A 26,870-nucleotide genomic window follows, 5' to 3' on the forward strand; every position below is an offset into this window, starting at 1 on the left:
AGGACAGTCTGCAGACAGGTTTCCTGTAAGTCTCCCTCAGGAAAATAGTTGCCTATTTCTGACCTCCTGTGGGACCCTGGAGGCTGGAAGATGAGAGGATGTGGGCCAATCTCCATGGGAAGGGGATCTGAATCACTTCACCCCATGCTGAGTCTGGGCTGAGGGGAGGCCAATTGCACAGAACAAGGAATAAGCCAGAGCAACTGGATATGAGTGACTCGCTGGTATCTGAAACATTGCAGGAGCTCGCACCTTTCATGAGACCTTGCAGGTAAAGCAGCTTGTGGGAAGGGGAAAGCTTTGTGGCCTTTTCAGCCATTACAGCACAGACCTAGCCTATGCGCTGACCAAGATCAGAGATTTCTTCCTCTGGATTCCCCCCAAACATTGCCTTCTCCTGTGACTCAGGAGGCTCTAGTGAAACTTTCCTGCTTGCTCTTCAAATTGAGCGAATAGGGGCAAAACAAAGGGGGGAGGGATTTGAAAAACTTACCCCGCAGCTCTATGCCATTGGTTCTGGCCTGCTCTCAGTGAAGGGAGCTTCTATGTGGCCTGCCCAGCCATCTCTGAGGGGACCTCAACAACACGTTGGCTCAGAGCCAGGTTTCACGGCGACCTGTTGTCTGCCAGCCATTTCTGAGGGGAGGTGCCATCCTCAGAAAGCCCAAAGGAGGAGATTGAGTTTAGCAGGTCTGAGGAGAAAACCCTCAAACTCTTATGAAAGCTGCACCCCAAAGGGACCCTGAGGCTGCAGCATGAGCTGCTCAGAGGCAGAGAATTCTACAATGCTCTTCTTGAGGGTCTGCTGGATGCCAGGATCACAGTCAAGAGCTGGCTTGTCCCCAGTTGAATGGATACAGGGAGCATCCCACTGTGAAGACTGGCAGCCTGGGAAGAAGCGAAGGGGAACAATTTTCACTTTTTCACAGGTGGGGAAACTGATGCAGAGAGGTTGAGTGATTTGTGCAAGCTTGCACAGGAAGCTTTTGTCAGAGCTGGGACGAGAAACCAGGGTTCCTGCCTCCCTGTTCTGTTCCTGATAACAAGGCATTAAAGTAGTAAGAATTTTCTGGTGACTCAGTAGCTAAGAAAATACAACCTGGCAGGAGACACTCATTGGATAGAACCTCAGATACTCTGTAACCTTGACTGTAGACTTGGGCTACCCTAAAAAAAAATCCCCTTTCTATCAGGAGGCCTTTAAAACTTTGGATAAAATGTCGAAAAGCACCTGTGTGACTTAAGAGCTTCTGTCCCATTTTCAAAAATGACTTAGGAGTCTGAGTCCTATTTACTTATCTATCTCCCCACTGAGTTCTGAACTGTAAAAAGTACATCATATAACCACATCATTTGGCTTCACCCAGTTTAATACCTACTTCATCATAGTATCTTATTAACAAGAACTTCAAGCATACAATATAAATCCTTACTCAATATACACAATCCTTACACAATACAAATCCTTATTAATGAATGTAAGATTAAAAAAAGAAAAGGAGTACTTGTGGCACCTTAGAGACTAACAAATTTATTAGAGCATAAGCTTTCATGAGCTACAGCTCACTTCATCGGATGCATACAGTGGAAAATACAATGGGGAAATTTTATATACACAGAGAACATGAAACAATGGGTGTTACCATACACATTGTAACGAGACTGTGAGCTATTACCGGGTAAGGTGAGCTATTACCAGCAGGAGAGAGAAAAAAAACCCCAAAACCTTTTGTAGTGATAATCAACTATTTCTCCATGTTTATTTTTCCCCCCTACTGTTCCTCACACTTTCTTGTCAGCTGCTGGAAATGGCCCACCTTGATTATCACTACAAAAGGTTTTTGTTTTTTTCTCTCCTGCTGGTAACAGCTCACCTTACCTGATCACTCTCCTTACAGTGTGTATGGTAACACCCATTGTTTCATGTTCTCTGTATATATAAAATCTCCCCACTGTATTTTCCACTGCATGCATCCGATGAAGTGAGCTGTAGCTCATGAAAGCTTATGCTCAAATAAATCTGTTAGTCTCTCAGGTGCCACAAGTCCTCCTTTTCTTTTTGCGGATACAGACTAACATGGCTGCTACTCTGAAACCAAGGGTTACGAAAGTTTCTCTTTATATGTCATTTTAACCAAAACCACTAGGTGGAAGTGTTCAACAAGTTTAACATTTATCTATCCTGCATTTCTAGTTTCATGCCACCCGCTGCTAATATTCTCAGATTCTAAATTACTCCAGAACTAATTGTCTTGTAATTTTAGTCAAATTTAAATCAAGATGGAGAGTATTTCTAAGAGGTATGCTCCATCTACTTCAATTACAAGTTACTGGGCTCACTGGAGGAAAAACTGAGTGAAATTCTATGACCTGTGTCATGCAGGAGCTCACATAAACACCACCCTATACCGGAAACCTACTGACCGCTATTCCTACCTACATGCCTCCAGCTTTCACCCTGACCACACCACACGATCCATCATCTACAGCCAAGCTCTGCGATACAACTGCATTTGCTCCAACCCCTCAGACAGAGACAAACACCTACAAGATCTCTATCAAGCATTCTTACAACTACAATACCCACTGCGGAAGTGAAGAAACAGATTGATAGAGCCAGAAGAGTTCCCAGAAGTCACCTACTACAGGACAGGCCGAACAAAGAAAATAACAGAACACCACTAGCCGTCACCTTCAGCCCCCAACTAAAACCCCTCCAACGCATTATTAAGGATCTACAACCTATCCTGAAGGATGACCCAACACTCTCACAAATCTTGGGAGACAGGCCAGTCCTTGTCTACAGACAGCCCCCCAACCTGAAGCAAATACTCACCAACAACCACATACCACACAACAGAACCACTAACCCAGGAACCTATCCTTGCAACAAAGCCCATTGCCAACTGTGCCCACATATCTATTCAGGGGACACCATCACAGGGCCTAATAACATCAGCCACACTATCAGAGGCTCGTTCACCTGCACATCCACCAATGTGATATATGCCATCATGTGCCAGCAATGCCCCTCTGCCATGTACATTGGTCAAACTGGACAGTCTCTACGTAAAAGAATAAATGGACACATATCAGATGTCAAGAATTATAACATTCATAAACCAGTCGGAGAACACTTCAATCTCTCTGGTCACGCAATCACAGACATGAAGGTCGCTATCTTACAACAAAAAAACTTCAAATCCAGACTCCAGCGAGAAACTGCTGAATTGGAATTCATTTGCAAATTGGATACTATTAATTTAGGCTTACATAGAGACTGGGAGTGGCTAAGTCATTATGCAAGGTAGCCTATTTCCCCTTGTTTTTTCCTATCCCCCCCCCGCCCCCAGGCGTTCTGGTTAAACTTGGATTTATGCTGGAAATGGCCCACCTTGATTGTCATGCACGTTGTAAGGAGAGTGGTCACTTTGGATAGGCTATTACCAGCAGGAGAGTGAGTTTGTGTGTGTGTGGGGGGGGGGGTGAGAGAACCTGGATTTGTGCTGGAAATGGCCCACCTTGATTTTCATGCACGTTGTAAGGAGAGTGGTCACTTTGGATAGGCTATTACCAGCAGGAGAGTGAGTTTGTGTGTGTGGTTTTTGGAGGGGGGTGAGGGGGTGAGAGAACCTGGATTTGTGCAGGAAATGGCCCACCTTGATTATCATACACATTGTGAAGAGAGTGGTCACTTTGGATGGGCTATTACCAGCAGGAGAGTGAGTTTGTGTGGGGGGGAGGCGGAGGGTGAGAAAATCTGGATTTGTGCTGGAAATGGCCCAACTTGATGATCACTTTAGATAAGCTATTACCAGCAGGAGAGTGGGGTGGGAGGAGGTATTGTTTCATGGTCTCTGTGTATATAATGTCTTCTGCAGTTTCCACAGTATGCATCCGATGAAGTGAGCTGTAGCTCACAAAAGCTAATGCTCAAATAAATTGGTTAGTCTCTAAGGTGCCACAAGTACTCCTTTTCTTTTTGCGAATACAGACTAACACGGCTGTTACTCTGAAAGATAGCTAAGTGTTGCTCAGCCTTTTCAGGTTGGTGACCCCTTATTTGAAGACAAGAATTTTCACAACCCCCTTTACATTTTCTATAAAAGTAAGAGTAAAAACGTATCAGTGGGAACAACGGTAAGCCTATGTAATTTATGTGTTTTGAAAAGTGGACAGATAAAACTTTAACTTGAAAGGCAAGTTTGTGCAGGAAGTAAGAGTGAGATTTTCTTTGTTTTAGATTGTAATAAAATTTCTACCACCTTCTAACTCCCTGATTGCCTTTCATGGCTTCCCCGGTGGTTGCAATCCATCAATTGAGAAACAATGGACTAGATAATCAGAATGGTCCCATTTAATAATGCTAATCTCAACAGAGCATTCCAGTTTCAAGTCTATCCCATGGTATAGCTGCTGATATAACTAACAGAAGTGGGTGTTTACTGGTTATTGCTAAGTGGTCCAAAAATCTTTCCATTAATTCATGTTCTGATCAGGGTGTTCATGTGAAAGGAAATTAGCACGGTGATTACTATAATTTTCTGTCAAAGGTGTGTCCACTTAAACTAGTGAGATGAGGTATACTGAGGAGAGCTGCGGTATCGCTGGTTGTGGGGGTTTTCACTTTCTTTTCCTATGGAGATATTTACTGGAGCTCCATCACAGTCAGAGGTTAACTGATACCACAAAATGTTATCAAGCAAGTGTGTTTCTAGTGGAGTCGTGCCGGAATCAGTTCTTGGTCTTTTGCTATTTAATCATTTTTACTAATGAGTTGGAAGAAAACAAAATGATTACGGATCAAGTTTGCAGATGACACAAAGATTGGGGGAGTGGTAACTAACGAAGAGGCCACTGATACAGCGTGATCTGGATTGCCTGGTAAGCTGGGCATAAGCAAACAATGTGTAGTTCAATATAGCTTAATGCAAAAAAGAACAGGCCATACTTACAGGATGGGAGAGATTATCCTGGGAAGCAGCAACTCTGAAAAAGTCTTGGCGATAATGGTAGATAATCACAAGAACATGAGCTCCCAATGTGATATTGTGGCAAAAAGGACCAATGCAATCCTTGGATGCATAAATACGGGATTATCGAGTAGGGACGTTATATTACCTCTGTATTTAGCACTGGTGCAACTGCTGCTGGACTACTGCTTCTGGTATCCACACTTCAAAAAGAATGTTGAAAAACTGAAGAGAATTAAAAAAAGAGTAACAGGAATGATTAAAGGATTGAAAAACATGCCTTATATTAGACGCTGAAGGAGCTCAAACTGTTTAGTTTATCAAAGAAAACGTTAAGAGGTGACTTGATCATGGTGTATAAGTACCTACATGGAGAATATATTTAATAGAGGGCTAGCAGACAAAGGGATAACAAAATCCAATGTCTGGATATTGAAGCCAGAGAAATTCAGACTAGCAATAAGGTGCTTTTTTAAGTGAGGGAACCAAGGGTTGTGGTGAATTCCCCATCTCTGTAAATTTTTAAATCAAGATTGGTTAGATAAGCTCTAGTTCAATCACAACAATTGGCCATGAAGCAGGAATTAATTCAGAGAAGTCTTATGGCCAGTGTTATGCAGGAGATCAGAAGAGGTAAGCATAACGGTCCTTCTGCCCTCAACATACAAACATATGAATCTATGTTCTTTTGGTGTCCCAGAGACTCCTGCTTGTTTAACAGAAGGGTAAAGATGAATGTTGGCTAGTCTCCCAGCCAGGGTTACAAATGAAAAGGAAATGCTTGTAATTGTACATTTTCGTGAGGTGGGATGAGGATGGGGGCTTCATAGACTTACACATAATTCAAAGCTTTGGCAAGTGCAAGATCACTGGTGTGCAGAATGCTAAATATTGTATGTGTGCAGTGCACAAGATGGGGCAGGTACCTACTTCATACAAGGACATGTGCAGGAATTTAAATCTGACTGCTTTTGGAGGGTATTTTAGAACAGCAGTCAGGGGCCGGGGCAGAGAACAGTGGTCAGCCACTGGGGTTGGAGCAGTGGCTGGGCTGGGTCAGGGGCCAGAGCAGCGGTTGGGCTAGGTCTGAGGCCAAAGCAGCGGCCAGGGCCGGAGCAGTGGTCAGAGCTGGGGCAGTGAATGGTCAGCAGAATAGTTCCACTGATTTCAATAGTACAGAGTCACAGACTTCAATGAAACTATGCTGATTCACACCAATAAAGGACAGTGCCCATGGTGTCTAGCTTCGAAGTATAGGGAGAAAGTTACAGCATGGGCCCAAAACTCCATTGTAAGAGACCATTTACACCAGGAGAAGCAGGGGGAATAAAACAGAGAGAAAGAAAGATAAAAGGCATTACAAATATTATTTATTATTTTTTGTATACAAATAGTACTTTGAAGCCCCACTTAAGACTGGGACCACATTGTGCAAGGCACTGTACATATGCATAGTAAGAGCCAGTCCCTGCCCAAAGAGCTCACAATCTAAATAGATAGACAGACAAAAGTGGGGAAAAGGGAGATTTATTAAAGGAAGTATTATTATTCCCATTTTATAGAGGGGGAGCTGAGTGAAAGAGAGATTAAGGTACATCTGCACTGCAGTCAAATGTGATTTGCCTACGGTCACATGGAAAGTCTGTAGCCAAGCAAGGAATTGAACCCAGATCAGAGTCTCAGTCCAGTGCCTCAGTCACAAAGCCAAGCTTCTTTTCTGTCTGAAAACACTGTGGGGAAGAAAGGAAAGCTGTGCTTCCCCTGGACCAGTTACCCTTGATAGTCACATGAATCTTGCCACTTTTTTTTAATCTTATCTTGAAAAGTGATTTACATATACAATTAACAGTTTTAAATATGGAATGTAAGTGTCAAGAGAGACTTGAGTGGTCTTGTGGCTCTGAATACCTGGCAATGCAAAAGAAAGGAAGACAAATCAGTAAATGAAAAGCAAAATGGTTCATACAGAAAGTATGAACCCATGTATCTCAAATAAGTATTTACACACATGGTAGAAGAGACTGAAGGCAGGCCAAGGTGTAGAGTTCGTTGTGGAGAAGTCCCAGCTAATGATATTATGATGTCATAAGAGTCACAAAGATTTTTAGAAAGAAAACATGGTGAAGATAAAGATGTCAGCTTCATAATTCCAGAGGAAAAGCAATTCAGTTTTGTGTAAAAAAAATATTCTAATGTAATTCATTTCTGTTTCTGGAATGTTAAGTATTACATTTATTATGTCATTATACTGCAGTAACTTGACTACAATAGTATACATACCATGGCTATTGTTTAAATTCATCATATTGGAGGAGTTCCAGTACAGTTTGACATATCAGTGGGTCATGCAATAGCAATGTTTATGATATGTGGGTCACAGAACTGAAAAGATTGGGAGTCATTAGTCTACCAGGTTTATTATCAAAGTGTTAATTATGTTAAATTTCACCCGCCCCTCCCTACTTCAAAACCCTCAAAAACCATTACATTTTCTCCCACCCCTTTCCCAGACAGCTATTTCTTTCCAGATATCTTGAAACTTATTTTCCACTTCTTGAACTTGGTCCATAATGAGGCAAACCCATCTAAGTGGGTGGGTGTTCGGTTAGCAGAAGTAAGCAAAGTGCAGCTCTAATCAGCTCTGTGTCTGGGCCATAGTAACAAGATACCAAGGATTCTGCCTTAATTCACGACTGCCACCAAAATAACAGTTATTACTCTACACAGATTCTTCCTAGGTATATCTAAATATAAACATTGAGTAAAGTTGAATGTAGCAGGGTCAAAGGTGGCAGCTTATGAACTCCCATAGTTAAGGGTAGGACAACCCTTGTTTCTTTTGCAACTAATGTTTAAAAAGAAGGCTGCTTCGGGTTGCTGTATATTTACATCATTATATTCTGTGAATATTTTAAAGCATTATTAACAAAATATTAAACAATGGATTCTTTATCTTTGTCTGGAGATAGCCGACAACCTATAGGTACATCACATTTGGAAGAGTCCGCCGTCTTTACCTGGAGGTTGTCATTAGTGTCCCCGGTGACACTGTCATAGGATGGAGGGAAAGATGTTGAAGACACAGTCTCGGACTTGTCTAGATTCTTACCATAATTTTCATTCATCATGAATGCAATGAGACCTTCCTTCTGTGAAGCATCTTCAAGGATGTCACCATCACAAGTTCTATGATATAAGAGAGAGGCCTGCTTCATGGACCGTTGAATCAAATGACTCCTATAGGCCCTCTGGATAATAATGGCAGAAACCTCCTCTTCTTTGTGTCTGAGCGTGGTTGTGATTGGTTCATGAAAAAACCTAGATGGATTGGCAGCCATAAACTTTTCCTCTGTCTGTTCTTTTAGTTTGTCCATTTCCCCAGATTCTCCTAGCACCCGTTTGGTAAAAGCAAACAAAATATCCAAACAGTGAATCCTATCTCCGCTGGCCAAGGGAAGGTCCATTGCTAGGAGCTCAATTTTGTTTGGTTTGGCTACACGTAAAGGTTCTGCCAAAGCATCTGCAAAGTTTGAAAGTGCAGAATACTCAATAAATTGAGTTGCTTCAGGATCAAACTTCTCCCAGATTTTATAAAACATATCAAAGTCATCTTCACCTACAGGATCTGTACTTTCCTCAGTGGCAACGTTGAAGTTCTCTAAAATAACAGCTATATACATATTTACAACAATGAGAAATGATATAATGATGTAACTTACAAAGAAAATAATACCCACAGCAGGTTTACCACATTCTCCCACAGCACCTTGTATGTTAGGATCACAAAACGGAGGTCCAGTGTTTAAAATAGGACTGAGAAGACCATCCCAGCCAGCAGATGTTGTCATTTGGAAGAGACAAAGAATGCTGTTAGCAAAGGTTTGGAAGTTGAACATGTCATCAATCCCACTCTCCCATGGAACATAAGCAAAGTTAGCCATGCCAAAAATGGCATAAATAAACATGACCAGAAAAAGGAGGAGACCAATGTTGAACAGAGCAGGAAGGGACATCATTAAGGCAAAAAGGAGAGTTCTAATTCCTTTGGCAGCTCGGACAAGTCTTAATATTCGTCCAATCTCAGCCAACCGAATGACTCTGAAGAGTGTAGGTGAGAAGTAATTTTCAAATGCATTAACAATGTCAGAAAGCAGAGTGCCTAAAGAAAAAAAAAAGGAACAATCAGTTAGAATTTCTAATTTTTTGTGAATTAGTAACTGAAAGAAATAATATTATTCGTAAAACTGATATCTCCCTGACATTAATGTGTTGATGATCTAGCACTGACAGTTCTTACAGGAAAACTTACATATTTAAAAAAAAAATTAATGGCTTATCTGTAAAAGTTTAGAAATTAAAAAAAATAACACACCTTTATGGAATTGTATGTTGTGCCCACAAAATCTGTGAGCTGCGGCACATGGAAAACACACGTGTGTACTCAAGTAGATGTTTTATGTGCAGCATTTTGCCAGTGGGTGCGAAGGTTATGTGACTGTGTTTTAACATATGGTCCTAAACGTTGAAAAAAATCAAAGCTCAAACAACAAACCAAAACATAACACCAGAATCATAGGCACTTAGATGCCTAGATGAGAACCATGTAAGCAAGACAGACAGAAACAGATAAAGTAAATATAAGTGTAATCCATGCTAACAGTGTGGCTTTTGGCCCCTCTCTTGTGATTTGACTACTTTATTAGTCTGCTAATGCCGCCAGACTAATGGAGAAGGTCCATTTTCACTAGCAGTAGAGTCTATTCTTTTAAATCCAGAGGTCTCAGATTCAATCCCTGCAGACGATTACTCCAGGGGTGTCCTTACACAAGGAAAGGCTAAACTTATTCTGGCCTTTCTAAAGTGTTCCATTGCAGCCCCAAGTAGTCTCATATGACAACAAAAAAGAAAAAGGTGATCTTCTAAACATCATTTGGTCATAACTTGATGGAAATATCTATACATTTTTTCACATGATAGAAGAACGGGATTTTTTCTCTTGTTCTCCCTTTAGGTCAACTTATTTATTTTTGCTATTTTCTGGGAAGTCCTTGAAGCAATATGCACTATAGAGAAATACTTCTCTTTTAAGGGTGATGCATTTTAAAATTCTCCTAATCATTATGGACTTTACAGGGACCACTTTTTTGCTCCTCTGTTTTCACCCTATGTCATCACAGAGGAGGTAGAAAGGGAAAGAGGAAGAGATTAGGATACATTTGTCCCACTACTCTTATTTCTACTCCAAATATGTCTAATAGACATATTTAAGACTGGTGGAAAAAAGGCCAACTGATAATTTTGCATAGAATCATAGAATATCAGAGTTGGAAGGGACCTCTGGAGGTCATCTAGTCCAACCCCCTGCCTAGAGCAGGATCAATCCCCAACTAAATCATCCCAGCCAGGGCTTTGTCAAGCCTGACCTTAAAAACTTCTAAGGAAGGGGATTCCACCACCTCCCTAGGTAACGCATTCCAGTGTTTCACCACCCTCCTAGTGAAAAAGTTTTTCCTAATATCCAACCTAAATCTCCCCCACTGCAACTTGAGACCATTACTCCTTGTCCTGTCATCTGCTATCACTGAGAATAGTCTAGCTCCATCCTCTTTGGATCCACCTTTCAGGTAGTTAAAAGCAGCTATCAAATCCCCCCTCATTCTTCTCTTCTGTAGACTAAACAATCCCAGTTCCCTCAGCCTCTCCTCATAAGTCACGTGTTCCAGACCCCTAATCATTTTTGTTGCCCTCCGCTGGACTCTCTCCAATTTTTCCACATCCTTCTTGTAGTGTGGGGCCCAAAACTGGACACAGTACTCCAGATGAGGCCTCACCAATGTCGAATAGAGGGGAACGATCAAGTCCCTCGATCTGCTGGCAATGCCCCTACTTATACAAAATGCCATTGGCCTTCTTGGCAACAAGGGCACACTGTTGACTCATATCCAGCTTTTCATCCACTGTCACCCCTAGGTCCTTCTCTGCAGAACTGATGCCTAGCCATTCGGTCCCTAGTCTGTAGTGGTGCATTGGATTCTTCCGTCCTAAGTGCAGGACTCTGCACTTGTCCTTGTTGAACCTCATCAGATTTCTTTTGGCCCAATCCTCCAATTTGTCTAGGTCCCTCTGTATCCTATCCCTACCCTCCAGCATATCTACCACTCCTCCCAGTTTAGTGTCAAAATATCGTATTTATAGATATAGCCAAAGCTTTTGACTCAGTATCCCATGATCACATCATGTGGGTGCTGCGGGAAAGGGGCCTGGACCAGCACATGATCAACATCATCAGTGACTCCTATAGGAACGTCCCTACCCATATGGAAGTAGGGAAGGAGCTGTAATAACTTTGATAAAGAAATCTACATACATGGTCCTTTTTATTGGTATTTAATAAATTGACTTTTTAATGTGCTATGATAAATAATTCCACAAAAGGCTATCTTGGAGATTTCTAAAGGTGTCTCTAGAACAACTGTGCCCTTTAAACATGTAACAAACTTTAAGGATATACTTTTTCTCTGTCACTAATACTTTGCATCCTTTGTAGAACTGATTAACAGATTTTATTTAGAAATGTACTAAGTTCATAAAAAAAGCATATATTCCTCTTAAAATGATGAAAAGGCATGAAATCTACATTTATTCATTCATTTTTTGATGTTTCCAGTTAAATTTAATTAAATCAATTTTTTCCCTCAAAATGGCCAATGGTGCCAAAAATGCACATGGGTCCAAATGTGATACCTAGATGCCTAGGGAACCTAGAAAGGGTAGGAATAGACTTCCAAAACCATACGGCCAACTCCTAGAGCAGAAAAGGGGAGGAACAAAATGGCAGCAGGAGGGGTGGGCGGCATGGAAACATATAAAATAATATATGGTGATGAAATATAAAGGGCTATTACTGAGCTTGGTGGTATATTTTTACCTACCAACAATAGACATAATGACCACACTTAAATCAAATATGTTCCAGCCATTGGTGAAGTAATAGTGTCTCAGAGCCAACAATTTCACGGTGCATTCTACAGCAAAGATGGCAACAAAGAACATGTTGATTTTGTTAAGAATGTCAGTCTTCCTTATACTTTGATCATCAGTTTCCACCATCATAGTGATCATGTTAAGGCAGATGAGAATCATGATGATAACATCAAAGGCTTGGCTTGTTACAATGTCAAAAAAAAACCCTTGGTATTTGTTCTGCAGGGGGGGAAAACAAGAGTATTTAATATTAGTTATGAAAATGAGGCCATGCTTAGGCATGTGTATTTACTTACTAGTAGTCCTTATATGTTTCAATGTTGCTTAATTCCATTATAGATAGATATATTAGAGAAAGGTAGAGTATAAAACAGGATAGCATAATTCCCTTCCCATTCTGAAGGATAATCAATTTCAAGGTAAATATTTCTGCAAAGAACTTCATAAATATTTATTCTTTATAATCCTTCAGTGGCAATTTCTTGGTACAGAATTAATTCTATGAACATTCTCTGAACATCAGTGGAAACAAATACATTATATATAATGTGTATATTATATATAATTAATAAATTTTTGGGTGGATTAAGTTTATTTTACTATGGATTTTCACTGATTAGATATATTTTAGTTGGAAGAACTCAGGTGGTCTCACCAATGGCCTTGGGATGGGTTTTTGGGGTTTCTTGGATCCCAGTTTTTTCATTGCGTTATAGTATTTTCTTTGTTCTTTTGTCATAAAGATGTCTTGTCTACCTAAGTATATGGAGATAATGCTACTGTTACTATTGATGAGAAAAAAACATCATTGACCTGCAAGAGTCTAAAATATTGGAAGCCAACATTTCTTTCTTTTTCTGCCCTTTTATTTCTTGCTGTTACTAACCCCTCTCACAGAACCTAATTGGGATCAAATGCATTTTAAACAGTTCTGTAGTGGCACTCACTGGCTCAGAAAGCAGGAAGATGACTGGCTACGAGCTCAGGCACATAAGGGAAGGATCAACTTGTTCCCTTCCCCTTGATCTCCTGTTGTTGCTGTCCTCTACCATCTCTGGTGCACTGCCCAATCCCAGAGCTGCTCCTCAGACCCTGTCTCACAGTGCTTAGCTATAAATCTCCTCACTGTATCTTCCACTGAATGAATCCGATGAAGTGAGCTGTAGCTCATGAAAGCTTATGCTCAAATAAATTGGTTAGTTCCTAAGGTGCCACTAGTACTCCTTTTCTTTTTGCGAATACAGACTAACACGGCTGCTACTCTGAAAGGTAGGGGAAGTAGCATTCAAGGGACTGCGTAGCTGACTTCACAGCCTCTTGAATCAGTGCTGCCTCTGGAGCCAAGAACTACATGGATGGGAAACATGGGAAAGGAATGGTGAAGGGGAAGCACTTCTTAGCACTTCACTTGTAATGCTGCCTCAATTAAATTCAATACTGATGCTGTTCCATGTAATAAATGTAAATAAATGTTTTAGAGCTTCAGTGTACAGCTGGCATCCTATACTCTGAAGACAGCATGTAAGGGATATATCAGGGGCCTGGAAACATATCCAATATACTTATCTTTTTCTTTTGTTGGTTAAAATTGTCAATAATGACACCAACAAAAAGATTCAGTGTGAAGAAAGATCCAAAGATGATGAAAACCACAAAATAGAGGTACATGTACAGATTATGTTCCTTCCGTGGCTGCTTTTCTTTCTGCAAAAATGATAACCAAGATGAAAAATGACTGAAAACAATATGGTTCTGCTCCTAGAAGGAGTTCCAAATAGGTGCCTCCATCCCCCAGTACAGAGTTCATTGCAGGATATCAAATTTACTACATCACTGCATATCCTGAAAAAAGGTGTCTAGTTAAAAACTCTAGTGGGTAACAATAAGTACTCCTGACAGAATTCTGTGCCCCTGCAGGAGCACAGAATTCATATGGCCTGCATATTTCTGTGCAGAAAAATGGAAAAAAAAATCTGCCGGGGGACATGCGCCTCTTCCCCGGTAGCCCATTCAGTGCATCTATTCCAGCATGCCTGGAGCAGCCTCAGAGTTGGGGGAGAGAGGCTGGGTGTGTGTGTGCCTGTGTGGTTAATCACTGGCGGGCGGAGGGAGGGAAGGCTAGGCGTATGTGTGTGCCAAAGAAAGAGAGAGAGGAGAGAGAGAGAGAGAGAGAGAGAATCTGTCCCTCTCTCTTGCGACTGCAGCTTGCGGCGTGGAAGGGTAGAGCTTTTTATTATGCACGAGGCTGGCTATGTCCTGGAGGCACAAATATAGAAGCGTGCCTCTGTAGTAACATTGTTAAAGTGGCTGTTGACTTCAATTGAGCTCATTCTCTGAGGCACAAATGTAGCAGCCTGCCAGTGTAGTGACACTGTTAATGTTCTTATTGTTAGTTAACTGTTTCCAGTCTCAGTCAATTCCCCCAGGAGTATAAAACCTGTAAAAAGTTTTAAGGCTGCTACATTGCCAAAGTGATGTAAAGGAGCCTTATTATAATGAAAGGAAGGGAATCCTCAGCTAGAAAGGTCTATGGGCTTTCTCACTTTTTTCCAAAGTGGCACAATGGGGTTAGAGTACAGCTCAGGATTTATTTTACTTACCCATTAAAAAAAAAAAGAAAGACTTTGAGGGCAAATAGAACATTCACTAAGCAGTCAATAAAATGTCAGGACAATCCGAACCAAGCACTTCCCCAAGTCCCCAGCCAGAGACAGGACAATGATTAGCAAACCTGTAGGACTTTCATGTATGAAAGTCTGAGCAAGTTAAAATAACATTCTACATTTTTGGGGGGGGTGCTGTTTGGTGTCTGTAACGTACTTCAAATGAAAATCCAGGATTATAACTGGAATCCGGGTATGCTACCAAGTGTTTGTAACTTAACTTTCATGTGTTTAGGAAATGCTGTGACTTTTTTCTGTATTGTAGTTTAAATAAATTACCAAAACAATTGAAATTGGGGTGATTATATTGCATTATTATGACAAATAAAATATGCAGAATTTTGAATTTTTTGACACAGACTCTCCCCAGGAATAAGTACGTCTTGCATTTCATGGGTGCACTTGAGGAGGGGAGAGAAAATCTACAGTGTGACTGTTGGATAAAGTTAAATCTAAGGACACCACAGAAGATGTGGATGACAATTTCACTGAGAGCAATGTTTCTCCTAGCACTTGACCATCCTTCTTGGTGACCTAAAAATATCTTCTAAAAATAATATGCCAAATTTTCAGTTGTCAATTAAGTAAGTGGGCAGAGAATTTGGCCCAATGTATTTTAGTGGTGTCATAAATATAAAGGGAAGGGTAAACACCTTTAAATCCCTCCTGGCCAGAGGAAAAACCCTTTCACCTGTAAAGGGTTAAAAAGCTAAGATAACCTTGCTGGCACCTGACCAAAATGACCAATGAGGAGACAAGATACTTTCAAAGCTGAGAGGGACACAAAGGTTCTCTCTGACTGTGTGATGCTTTTGCCGGGAACAGAAAAGGAATGGAGTCTTAAAACTTAGTAAGTAATCTAGCTAGATATGTGTTAGATTCTGTTTTGTTTAAATGGCTGATAAAATAAGCTGTGCTGAATGGGATGTATATTCCTGTTTTTGTGTCTTTTTGTAACTTAAGGTTTTGCCTAGAGGGATTCTCTGTGTTTTGAATCTGACTACCCTGTCAGGTATTTACCATCCTGATTTTACAGAGGTGATTCTTTTACTTTTTCTTCACTTAAAATTCTTCTTTTAAGAACCTGATTGCTTTTTCATTGTTCTTGAGATCCAAGGGTTTGGGTCTGTGTTCACCTATGCAAATTGGTGAGGATTTTTATCAAGCCTTCCCCAGGAAAGGGGGTGTAGGGCTTGGGGGGATATTTTTTTTTGGGGGGGGGGACGTTTCCAAGTGGGCACTTCCCCTGTTCTTTGTGTAACACTTTCGTGGTGGCAGCGTTTAAGCTAAGCTGGTAAGAATAAGCTTGGAGGGTCTTTCATGCAGGTCCCCACATCTGTACCCTAGAGTTCAGAGTGGGGAAGGAACCTTGACATGGTGGCAGAGCGGTGGGATTAATTTGAAATCATCTTGAGATTTTTTTTTTTAATCAGAAGCACAGAAGGATTTTAAAAGATTTTAAAGGGTTTTGTAAAAGGGGACAAAGCAACAAGCATAACAAAAGTGAGCTTGCTTTTGTGAGCTGGAGTTTTCTCTACCTAAAGGCAGGGTAGTTAACTTCCTGCAGGGAAATTCACAAGTCTTCACAGACCTGAAGAGGTGGGATCTTTTTTTAGCTAAGAGCAACGAGAGGCTTTTTCTCTCTATTTGCCTGGAGACAGAGGTGTTAGTTTCTTTTTTTTTTTTTTTAAGGATTTTTCTGTAGGCTGACAATCACTATCAGAGAACATCGGTATCCGGTTACAGCACAACCTTTTTTTTTTTTTTTTTTTTTTGACAAGCCAAGTTTTTTGTTTGTTTGTTTTATTTCTAACTCTCGGGTGTAAAGTTAGTTAAAAACAGAGAGGCAAAGATTACAGAGCTCAAGACAGAAAAAAACCAAGAGGCTGCCCACAGGAGAGCTATGGAGGCAAAGGAAAAAGAAATGGAGGCAAGGGAAGAAGAAATGGAGGAGAAGGAAAAAGAGAGGAAGCATGTACTGGAGTTGGAGACGGTAAGGGCTGAGTGGAATCCACTGGATAACCCTAACCATCCTTCCCCAACAATCCACAAATGGGAGCGACTATGTCCACAGTATGATGAATCCAGTGATATTGCTGAATATTTTCTCACCTTTGAGAGACTGTGCACTCTCCATAAAATTCCTGAAGCTCACAAGATGAACACATTGGTCGCAAAATTGACTGGAAGAGCTCTGGACATATTCAATAAGATGCCTATTGATGAGGCTTCTGACTATAATAAGTTCAAGGATTTGGTTTTAAAGCAATTTCAAATTACTTCTGAAACATACAGAGTAAAATTTTGAACCCTTAAAAGGGGGCCTGGACTAAGTAATGTGGCTTATCTAAACCAGATGAAGGATCTGTTAGATAAATGGGTCCAAGGAAGGGGTGTCACTAGCTTTGACGGAATGTGTGATTTGATAGCTGAGGAGCAATTCCTGAATATGTCCAAGGAGGAAATAAAACAGTGTTTATGGGATAAGGAAACGGACTCAGCAGAAAGTCTTGCTTCTTATGCTGATCAATACAAGCAGTCCCAGACCGCCAGACAGGCAGGGCAAGCCAGAAAAAAACGGGTGAAGGGAGGAGAGACGAACAACCCTGGTCGCAGTTGGAGCGGATACCAGAAGGGACACCCTCAGACCACACCCTACTACCAGGGGCAGCCCAAAGCCCCAACTACACACCAAGGAATACTCCAGACACCTTATCGTCCTGCCACACCGTTCTCCAACAACCCACCTCAGTGACCCGTCAGCTGGACGATGTTTTAAATATAACGAGCTGGGGCATGTGAAGGCCAACTGCCCCAAGAACCCCAACAGATTACAGTTCATTGCACCGGAATCACACCAGAGGTCCTCAGGCCCAGATACCTCCCAGATACCCTCAGAGCGCAGGGAAACTGTGAGTGTGGGTGGGAAGAAGGTCACCACGTGGAGGGACACCGGAACACAAGTGTTGGCTATCCATGCTTCCTTAGTGGACCCCAATTTAATCGACCCAGAGATCCAAGTGACAATTCAACCCTTCAAGTCCAACTCTTTCAATTTGCCTACAGCCAAGTTACCTGTCCAGTACAAGGGCTGGTCAGGAACGTGGACTTTTGCAGTCTATGACAATTATCCCATCCCCATGCTGTTGGGGGAAGACTTGGCCAATCATGTGAAGCTAGCCAAGAGGGTGGGAATGGTCACCAGCAGCCAGGCTAAACCAGCCGTCACGCCTAGCTCTGTTCCGGAAACTTCTGCCAGGACCCGGTCAGAGGTGATGGACCCGGAACCCAGGCCAATGTCTGCAACAGCAGTAGCGGATCCAATCCCAGAGACCCAGACAGAGCCAGCCCCAGAACCAGAACCGGTGGAACAACCAGCACCAGACCCATTGCCAGCACTGAACCCAGTACTTGCAACCCTAACACCAGAGGGCCCCACCGAACCTGAACTGGCAGCAGCCGATAACCCTGCACAAGAGACTCAGCCGGAGCCTGAACCCCAACATAGTGCACCAGCGAAGAGCGGTTCACAGTCAATGGAAACAGCCCCATCCCCTACATCGCATCCAGAGGGACCAAGCCTAGGTCCACAATCCAATGAGGAACTGATGTCTCCAGCATCAAGGGAACAGTTCCAGACCGAACAGGAAGCAGATGAAAGCCTCCAAAAAGCTTGGACGACGGCACGGAGCAACCCACCGCCTCTCAGCTCTTCTAATTGATCCAGGTTTGTTGTAGAAAGAGGACTTTTATACAAGGAAACTCTTTCTGCTGGACACCAGGAAGACTGGCATCCTCAGAGACAGTTGGTAATTCCAACCAAGTACTGGGTAAAGCTCTTGAGCTTAGCCCATGATCATCCTAGTGGCCATGCTGGGGTGAACAGGACCAAAGACCATTTGGGGAGGTCATTCCACTGGGAGGGAATGGGCAAGGATGTTTCTACCTACGTCCGGTCTTGTGAGGTATGCCAAAGAGTGGGAAAACCCCAAGACCAGGTCAAAGCCCCTCTCCAGCCACTCCCCATCATTGAGGTTCCATTTCAGTGAGTAGCTGTGGATATTCTGGGTCCTTTTCTGAAAGAGACACCCAGAGGAAAGCAGTACATACTGACTTTCATGGATTTTTCATGGCCACCCGATGGCCGGAAGCAGTAGCTCTAAGCAACACCAGGGCTAAAAGTGTGTGCCAGGTACTAGCAGACATTTTTGCCAGGGTAGGTTGGCCCTCCAACATCCTCACAGATGCAGGAACTAATTTCCTGGCAGTAACTATGGAAAGCCTTTGGGAAGCTCATGGGGTGAATCACTTGGTTGCCACCCCTTACCATCATCAAACAAGTGGCCTGGTGGAGAAATTTAATGGAACTTTGGGTGCCATGATATGTAAATTTGTAAATGAGCACTCCAATGATTGGGACCTAGTGTTGCAGCAGTTGCTCTTTGCCTACAGAGCTGTACCACATCCTAGTTTAGGGTTTTCACCATTTGAACTTGTATCTGGCCGCGAGGTTAAGGGGCCATTACAGTTGGTGAAGCAGCAATGGGAGGGGTTTACACCTTCTCCAGGAACTAACATTCTGGACTTTGTAACCAACCTACAAAACACCCTCCGAACCTCTTTAGCCCTTGCTAAAGAAAACCTACAGGATGCTCAAAAAGAGCAAAAGGCCTGGTATGATAAACATGCCAGAGAGTGTTCCTTCAAAGTAGGGGGCCAGGTCATGGTCTTAAAGGCGCTCCAGCCCCATAAAATGGAAGCGTCATGGGAAGGGCCATTCACGGTCCAGGAGCGCCTGGGAGCTGTTAATTATCTCATAGCATTCCCCACCTCCAACCGAAAGCCTAAGCTGCACCGTATTAATTCTCTAAAGCCCTTTTATTCCAGAGAATTAAAGGTTTGTCAGTTTACAGCCCAGGGAGGAGATGACACTGAGTGGCCTGAAGGTGTCTACTACGAAGGGAAAAGTGCTGGTGGCGTGGAAGAGGTGAACCTCTCCAGGACCCTTGGGCGTATGCAGCGACAGCAGATCCAGGAGCTGTGTACTAGCTATGCACCAAAGTTCTCAGCCACCCCAGGACTGACTGAACGGGCATACCACTCCATTGACACAGGTAATGCTCACCCAATTAAAGTCCAACCTTACCGGGTGTCTCTTCAAGCTAAAACTGCTGTAGAACGGGAGATCCAGGATATGCTACAGACGGGGGTAATCCTCCCCTCTGGCAGTGCATGGGCATCTCCAGTGGTTCTCGTTCCCAAACCAGATGGGGAGATACATTTTTGCATGGACTACCATAAGCTAAATGCTGTAACTCGCCCAGACAACTATCAAATGCGATGCACAGATGAACTATTAGAGAAACTGGGACGGGCCCAGTTCATCTCTACCTTGGACTTAACCAAGGGGTACTGGCAGGTACCGCTAGATGAATCTGCCAAGGAAAGGTCAGCCTTCATCACCCATGTCGGGCTGTAAGAATTTGATGTACTCCCTTTTGGGCTGCGGAATGCACCCGCCACCTTCCAAAGACTTGTAGATGGTCTCCTAGCAGGATTAGGAGAATATGCAGTCGCCTACCTTGACGATGTGCCCATATTTTCGAATTCCTGGGCAGAACACCTGGAAAATCTACAAAAAGTCTTTGAGCGAATAAGGGAGGCAGGACTAACTGTTAAGGCTAAGAAGTGTCAAATAGGCCTAAACAGAGTGACTTACCTTGGACACCAGGTGGGTCAAGGAACTATCAACCCCCTACAGGCCAAAGTGGATGCTATCCAAAAGTGGCTTGTCCCAAAGTCAAAGAAACAGGTCCAATCCTTCTTAGGCTTGGCCGGATATTACAGGCGATTTGTACTGCAATACAGCCAAATCGCCGCCCCACTGACAGACCTAACCAAAAAGAAACAGCCAAATGCCGTTCAGTGGACCGAAGAGTGTCAGAAAGCCTTTAACCAGCTTAAAGCGACACTCATGTCTGAGCCTGTGCTAAGTGCCCCAGACTTTGACAAACCGTTCCTAGTAACCACAGATGTGTCCGAACATGGTGTGGGAGCAGTTTTAATGCAGGAAGGACCGGATCAAGAATTCCATCCTGTAGTGTTTCTCAGCAAGAAGCTGTCTGAGGGGGAAAGCAACTGGTCAGTCAGTGAAAAAGAATGTTACGCCATTGTCTACGCTCTGGAAAAGCTACGCCCATATGTTTGGGGACAGCGTTTCCACCTGCAAACCGACCATGCTACGCTACAGTGGCTTCATACCGCCACGAGAAATAACAAAAAACTTATTCGGTGGAGTTAAGCTCTCCAAGATTTTGATTTTGACATCCAACACATCTCAGGAGCTTCTAACAAAGTGGCTGATGCACTCTCCCATGAAAGTTTCCCAAAATCAACTTGTTAAAATCGTCCTTGAGATGTGGAAAATATTGTTAGTCTTTATATACTTGGTAGTATATTTAGAGGTGCATGTTTCTTATTAACTCTGTTTTTTCCTAGAGCTCCAGGAAGAAATCACAGCCAGCGTTTCACCCTATCTGTGATTTGGGGTGTGTGTCATAAATATAAAGGGAAGGGTAAACATCTTTAAATCCCTCCTGGTCAGAGGAAAAACCCTTTCCTGTAAAGGGTTAAGAAACAAAAATAAACCTCGCTGGCACCTGACCAAAATGACCAATGGGGAGACAAGATACTTTCAAAGCTGGAGGGCCGGGGGGGAAACAAAGGGTTCTCTCTGTCTGTGTGATGCTTTTGCCGGGACCAGAGCAGGAATGCAGGTCAGAACTCCTGTAAAGAGTTAGTAAGCAATCTAGTTAGATATGCGTTAGATTCTGTTTTGTTTAAATGGCTGATAAAATAAATTGTGCTGAATGGGATGTATATTCCTGTTTTTGTGTCTTTTTGTAACTTAAGGTTTTGCCTAGAGGGATTCTCTATGTTTTGAATTTGATTACCCTGTCAGGTATTTACCATCCTGATTTTACAGAGGTGATTCTTTTACTTTTTCTTCACTTAAAATTCTTCTTTTAAGAACCTGATTGCTTTTTCATTGTTCTTAAGATCCAAGGGTTTGGGTCTATGTTCACCTATGCAAATTGGTGAGGATTTTTATCAAGCCTTCCCCAGGAAAGGGGGTGTAGTGCTTGGGGGGATATTTGGGGGGGGGAGACATTTCCAAGTGAGCACTTCCCCTGTTCTTTGAGTAACACTTTGGTGGTGGCAGCGTTTAAGCTAAGCTGGTAAGAATAAGCTTGGGGGTCTTTCATGCAGGTCCCCACATCTGTACCCTAGAGTTCAGAGTGGGGACGGAACCTTGACAAGTGGTATGATTGCTATTGTCTGTTGATTTGATTTCTTTGCAATCTTTAAGCTCTTCTCTGTCCACGTATTGAAGAGATCACTGCAACTGACACTGATGTTGATTACACTTGTGCTAAGAAACTTGTAGGACAATATCTCCCATTCCATTTACACTGCTGACAAAGAAATTAAAAGCTTGACGGATGAATTTTTTTAAGGAGAGTGAGAGGAGTTGCACTTTTGTCTTCATTCAAGGACACATAAGAAAATGTTTCTCTTTTTAACCATCTGTTTAAAATATTATATATCATGACTAAATATATGTCCAATTCAACTTCCATTGAAGTCAACCGGAGTCTTTATTGACTTCAAAGAGAGTTGAATCACATCTTACTGGGATGATTTTCAAAGGCATCGAGGAGCAACCAACAGCTTTGACTGAGGTTGGTGGCAACTGTTGAGCACTCAACATTTGAAAATCAGGTCACTTATTTAGGAGCCTAATTTCAAGCTTCTGCTTTTGAGAATCTTGGCCGAGATGTGTTCTTCCAATTTAAACCTTTGGTTGAAAAGCTATTCTATTACTGTTGGAAAAAAGCAACAAAATTTTATATAAACCTGAGAAAATTATTTTCGAATGTGGTTACATTTGAGCGCATTCATTTCCTTGGAAGATATGCCGGTAATTTTGTTCAATTTAAGTCCTTTGGATGCAGAATGGTATCTTCCTCTGTATTTGTACAGCAGCTAATGCAGTGGAACCTTAATCCTGACAGGGGTCTCTAGGTGGCACAGTAATACATACATTAAATATAATAATAATGATACTTAATAAACAATGCTTGACCATTTATTTTAAAAAAGATGCTCATCCATTTTAGCTCAGTGAGTAGACAGCACCACGAAAACAATGAACAGACTAGACCTACACATTGTGTTGACTAACACTAATAAGCATGAAAATTAGAAAACACAAGTAACAATTGGAGAGATGGTTACAAGAGAGAACATTTTAATTTTCATGACCTACCCCTCGTGAATCTACTGCTGCATACATAATGTCTGTCCAACCTTTAAATGTTGCCTAGAAAAAACAGAAAAATTATTAAAATCATATTAAACTTTTAGGATGAGATTGTTTAGCCTGTTTACATCTTTGTGCTTCTGAGATGGTGCAAAGGGACTGTAGTATGTCCACAAATGCCCAGCACAGAATTCCCCTGGTGTAGGGGATCTCCTTGCTGACATGTTTGTGACAGAGTTGATCACAACAAATCAGGGAATTGGAACCAGCCCACTGATGATCTCTCTCCACTTCCCATTTCTGCACTGAGCTTTACTCAGTGCAGGAGAGAATTTTGCCTGTAGTTTAATGAAATTATAACAAACATTTCATACCATCTTCCCAGGAGATAGCTGCAAATCAGAGGAGCACATTTTCAAATGGTTACATAATCAGTTCATAGCTCACCATTGGACACTATATGTGCATACACTGGAAGGGATCCTGAATGGGCTAACCATATTGTCAGTCTGAACATGGGGTGGGGTTGGGACAGCAGGCTCCGCAGGGCCACTGCTTTCCACTCCTTGCAGATGTGGGTAAGCAACTGGCAAAACCTGATTCCACCCCACCCCACAATGTGCCAGTCAGCAAAATAGAACTTACCACCTGAAGAAGAGCCAGATAACCAGAACCAACATTATCAAAGTTGACCTTAGCATTTGTCCAATATATTTTTTGCGTGTCATTATAGGTTGTGCAATCCAATTTGTTCCTAATACTTTCATTTAATCCTGATGTTTCTTCAGTCAAGTTAATGCATTTTCCAAATTTTCCTGCAAATAGGTTCACTCCCATGATACTAAAAACGAGCCAAAAAATGAGGCAGACAAGCACAACATTCATGATAGAAGGGATGGCACCTACTAGGGCATTCACAACCACCTTAGGAGAAATCAAAGAAAAACATGCAGTTACTAAAGCCTTAAACAGCTATTTGCTGCATTAAACTGTTTTGAAAATCTAAGCAATCCCGTTTCATTTCAGTAAACAGTTACACACATGAGTAACTTTACTCCCATAAATACTTCTACTGAAGTGGCAACTATTTCGAGTAAAGGTTCTTACATCTATAGTGTTGGCAGGATCAGGCCCTTTGATGATCAGTTCTTCCGGACAGGAACCTGTTTTTTGTTTTCTGTGAAACACCTAGCACACTTGGGAGCACTATTAAATAACAATAAAGTATTTGAATGTAATGGTAGAATGTTCACTTTTGGAGCTTCCTTTTGTTGTTGTTTTTTTTTGTTTTTTTGTTTCTACAAGATTCTAAATACACATTATTTCTTCATGAGGATTAATATAGCCGTCTGTTTTTATTCATGTCAGCATGAAATTTATTCAAGTTGTGTGGAAAATTAGTTATTAGAGGATCAATAATGAATCTGTGGTAGATATGTAAAGGTTGCTGCAGATATTGTAACTTCCATGAGAAGTTTTCCACAATTCAAGAGTAACCTGGAAAGTGTCAGTACAACATGTAAGTTTTGAGCAGACTTACAAGCTCCACTGGTATGAAAAAATAAGATCTACCATAATCTCTCCTGGGGAAATAGCAGAAATTGTGACCAACTTGCATAAATTACACATTCTGACTCATGCCTGATGGAGACTTTAACTTCCAAAGTGCATCTCATCACATTTGGCTAGGTGTTTCAAGGAGTAACCTCTACTAATGATCTCATAGAGTAAACAAATGTCAAAGCTGTCACTTCCTGCTTAGGACAGGAACTTCTGCTCATTGCCTAGTAAAGGACAGAGTAGAACCCAGAATCCCCCAAAAGTAGAGTATGGGTGATCCTTTACCTTCACACAGGTCACAGCCAGTGGGGCGAGCTAGCTTCCCAAAGGCAACACTTTGAAAAAGAGAGGTCAAGCAGGCCACTGGGCATCCCCTCTAAGAAATATCTAAAGTTAAAGTGGGAGCTTGAGCTTATTGGGAGGGTGGAGTGGGAGTGTCCTAAACTGACTGCAAGTATAGCATGACACTCACCCTATATTCAAGTGAATACATTTCGGATTCTTAACAAATCCCAAACCCAGGCAAGCTTTTCTTATTTTTGTTTCCTTACAAGTTTCATACAGCTTTCAAATTAGGAGAGAGAACAGGAAAGAAGCCTCAAATATTGTGCTAGTCAAGTTTGTGCTTGCTGGGTTTGACATGGCCAGAAAAGCCTTCAAGGTCTATACGGTTTCTGCAGAAACTATAGCATTCCCAGACAAAAACTTTATGATAATGTTAAAGTTATAAATAAATATCTTGATTCAGAACAACATTTTTAGAACACTGGGATTATATAAATAGGGGACAAATTTGTAGTTAAGATTGTACAAGCTGTCTTAACTATACCCCTATATCCTCATGCTGCCTTTACTGATACACCAAAAACCCTCATCTCTACCGGTCCTGTTTCATATAATTTCCAGTCTGGACTACAAATCATCATGAATCACCAATCACAAATGGCCTACAGACAATTGTATATCATCTTTCAGTTCACTTCCCTTTTATAGATCAGAGACACCAAAATCTTACTGTCCATAGACAGTTCAGATGGTTGACAATCCCCCATAACAACTTTCTTCTATGGCCAACAGTCAACAAAGATATCACATCAGACTTGTAGTATACAGATAGTACAACTTGCCAGAGACAGGTATGTAGAATGCCACTTCTATAACACATTTTCCTTTCTCTCCCCTTATCCCAAGACAGGCTCTCCAACTGACGCTGTGGGGCCAAAGGACTGGGAGGAGAAGAAGCAGCTGTGGAACCTGTTTAGAGGCACAGGACTCCCACACTGACAGACATCAGCTTCACTGGATCTACCAGGATACGGAACTGATGCCCTGGCTCTTCCATAGGAAGAGCAGTGGCAAATTCCTTATGTAGGATCTTTCCACATATAGGTGATGATTTGGAGAGAATGGTTAGCAGAACAAAGAAAAGCAGTAGATATGTTAGTTACAAAACTGCCTTCAGCTACAACCTGTGCAACTCCTGTGGAATTCAATGGGGTTGCACAGTTTTAACTGAGGACAGATTTGGACCAGTTATCCAGGATTCAAAGCCTTCCTGCCACGTAAAATGTAAAAGCCTTTGATGTATACTAAACTTAACAAAAAAACATCTAAAAATTCATGTACACCCACTATCACAACATGTAATTGTTTTCCCACTATATTACTAACTTTTTGCTTTAAATCCACTACTATATGCCAATGACTCACATTAGCATTCATATACAATACTCTAACAGTCTTTCTATAAAATCTAGTCTATATTTGAATGAGTTTGCTGCTCAGTTCCTTCATGCTATCAAAATTAGGATCTTCTCTGCTGATACAAGCCTTTTCTCTTTTTCTCTGACATTTCTGAGCCTGAGACAAAGTGATATTGATTCACAAAAATAAAATTTTATCTATTTTTGAAACTGAGTATGAAAATGCCAGGTCTTATTCTCCATCATATCACAGTATTTCACTTTCTTCTAAACTACTAATATAGGGTTTCTCTGTCCCTTTTGCATTTCTCTACACTTCACAGAAAAATGACGTTACACACTCACAACAGGTAATCATGAAGGCCACACTATGGATCAGACCCTCAGTTATTGTAAATCAGTATAGTGTGCCCTTCACAACTAGCTTCAGGTAGCATGAGTTTTTGCAGTGTAACCTGGAGGTGCTGAAGGCAAGGGTCATGACAGTTAGGTCAACATATAAGATTCAGGGGGCAAAGTATGACTTTAGACACTCAGCTGAATCCCCAGCTTTTTCTATCACTGGTGTATACAATACCATATTGTGAGTGACCAAGGTAAATTATTTTCATTATTAGTTATGATTATTAATTACGAATTAATATTAATTATGAATTTAGTGCTA

General features: G+C 41.7%; 1 protein-coding gene and 1 long non-coding RNA gene across 2 annotated transcripts in view; one reads left to right on the forward strand and one right to left on the reverse strand.

Moving 5' to 3' along the window:
* LOC119565428 overlaps positions 1-8,092 on the forward strand; it is a 38,403-nt gene extending 30,311 nt beyond the window's left edge. The window contains exon 3 of the long non-coding RNA XR_005224110.2: positions 7,943-8,092. This is a non-coding gene — a long non-coding RNA (uncharacterized LOC119565428). The remainder of the gene's footprint in view (positions 1-7,942) is intronic.
* Positions 7,907-26,870, reverse strand: part of LOC102931751 (sodium channel protein type 5 subunit alpha) — a 123,511-nt gene continuing 104,547 nt past the window's right edge. The window contains 6 exon segments of the mRNA XM_043541608.1: positions 7,907-9,132; positions 11,906-12,176; positions 12,613-12,713; positions 13,520-13,657; positions 22,946-23,003; positions 23,589-23,867. Coding sequence (XP_043397543.1) covers positions 7,907-9,132; positions 11,906-12,176; positions 12,613-12,713; positions 13,520-13,657; positions 22,946-23,003; positions 23,589-23,867 — 2,073 coding nt within the window.

This window comes from Chelonia mydas, chromosome 2, assembly GCF_015237465.2.
Source record: "Chelonia mydas isolate rCheMyd1 chromosome 2, rCheMyd1.pri.v2, whole genome shotgun sequence".
NCBI lineage: Eukaryota > Metazoa > Chordata > Testudines > Cheloniidae > Chelonia > Chelonia mydas.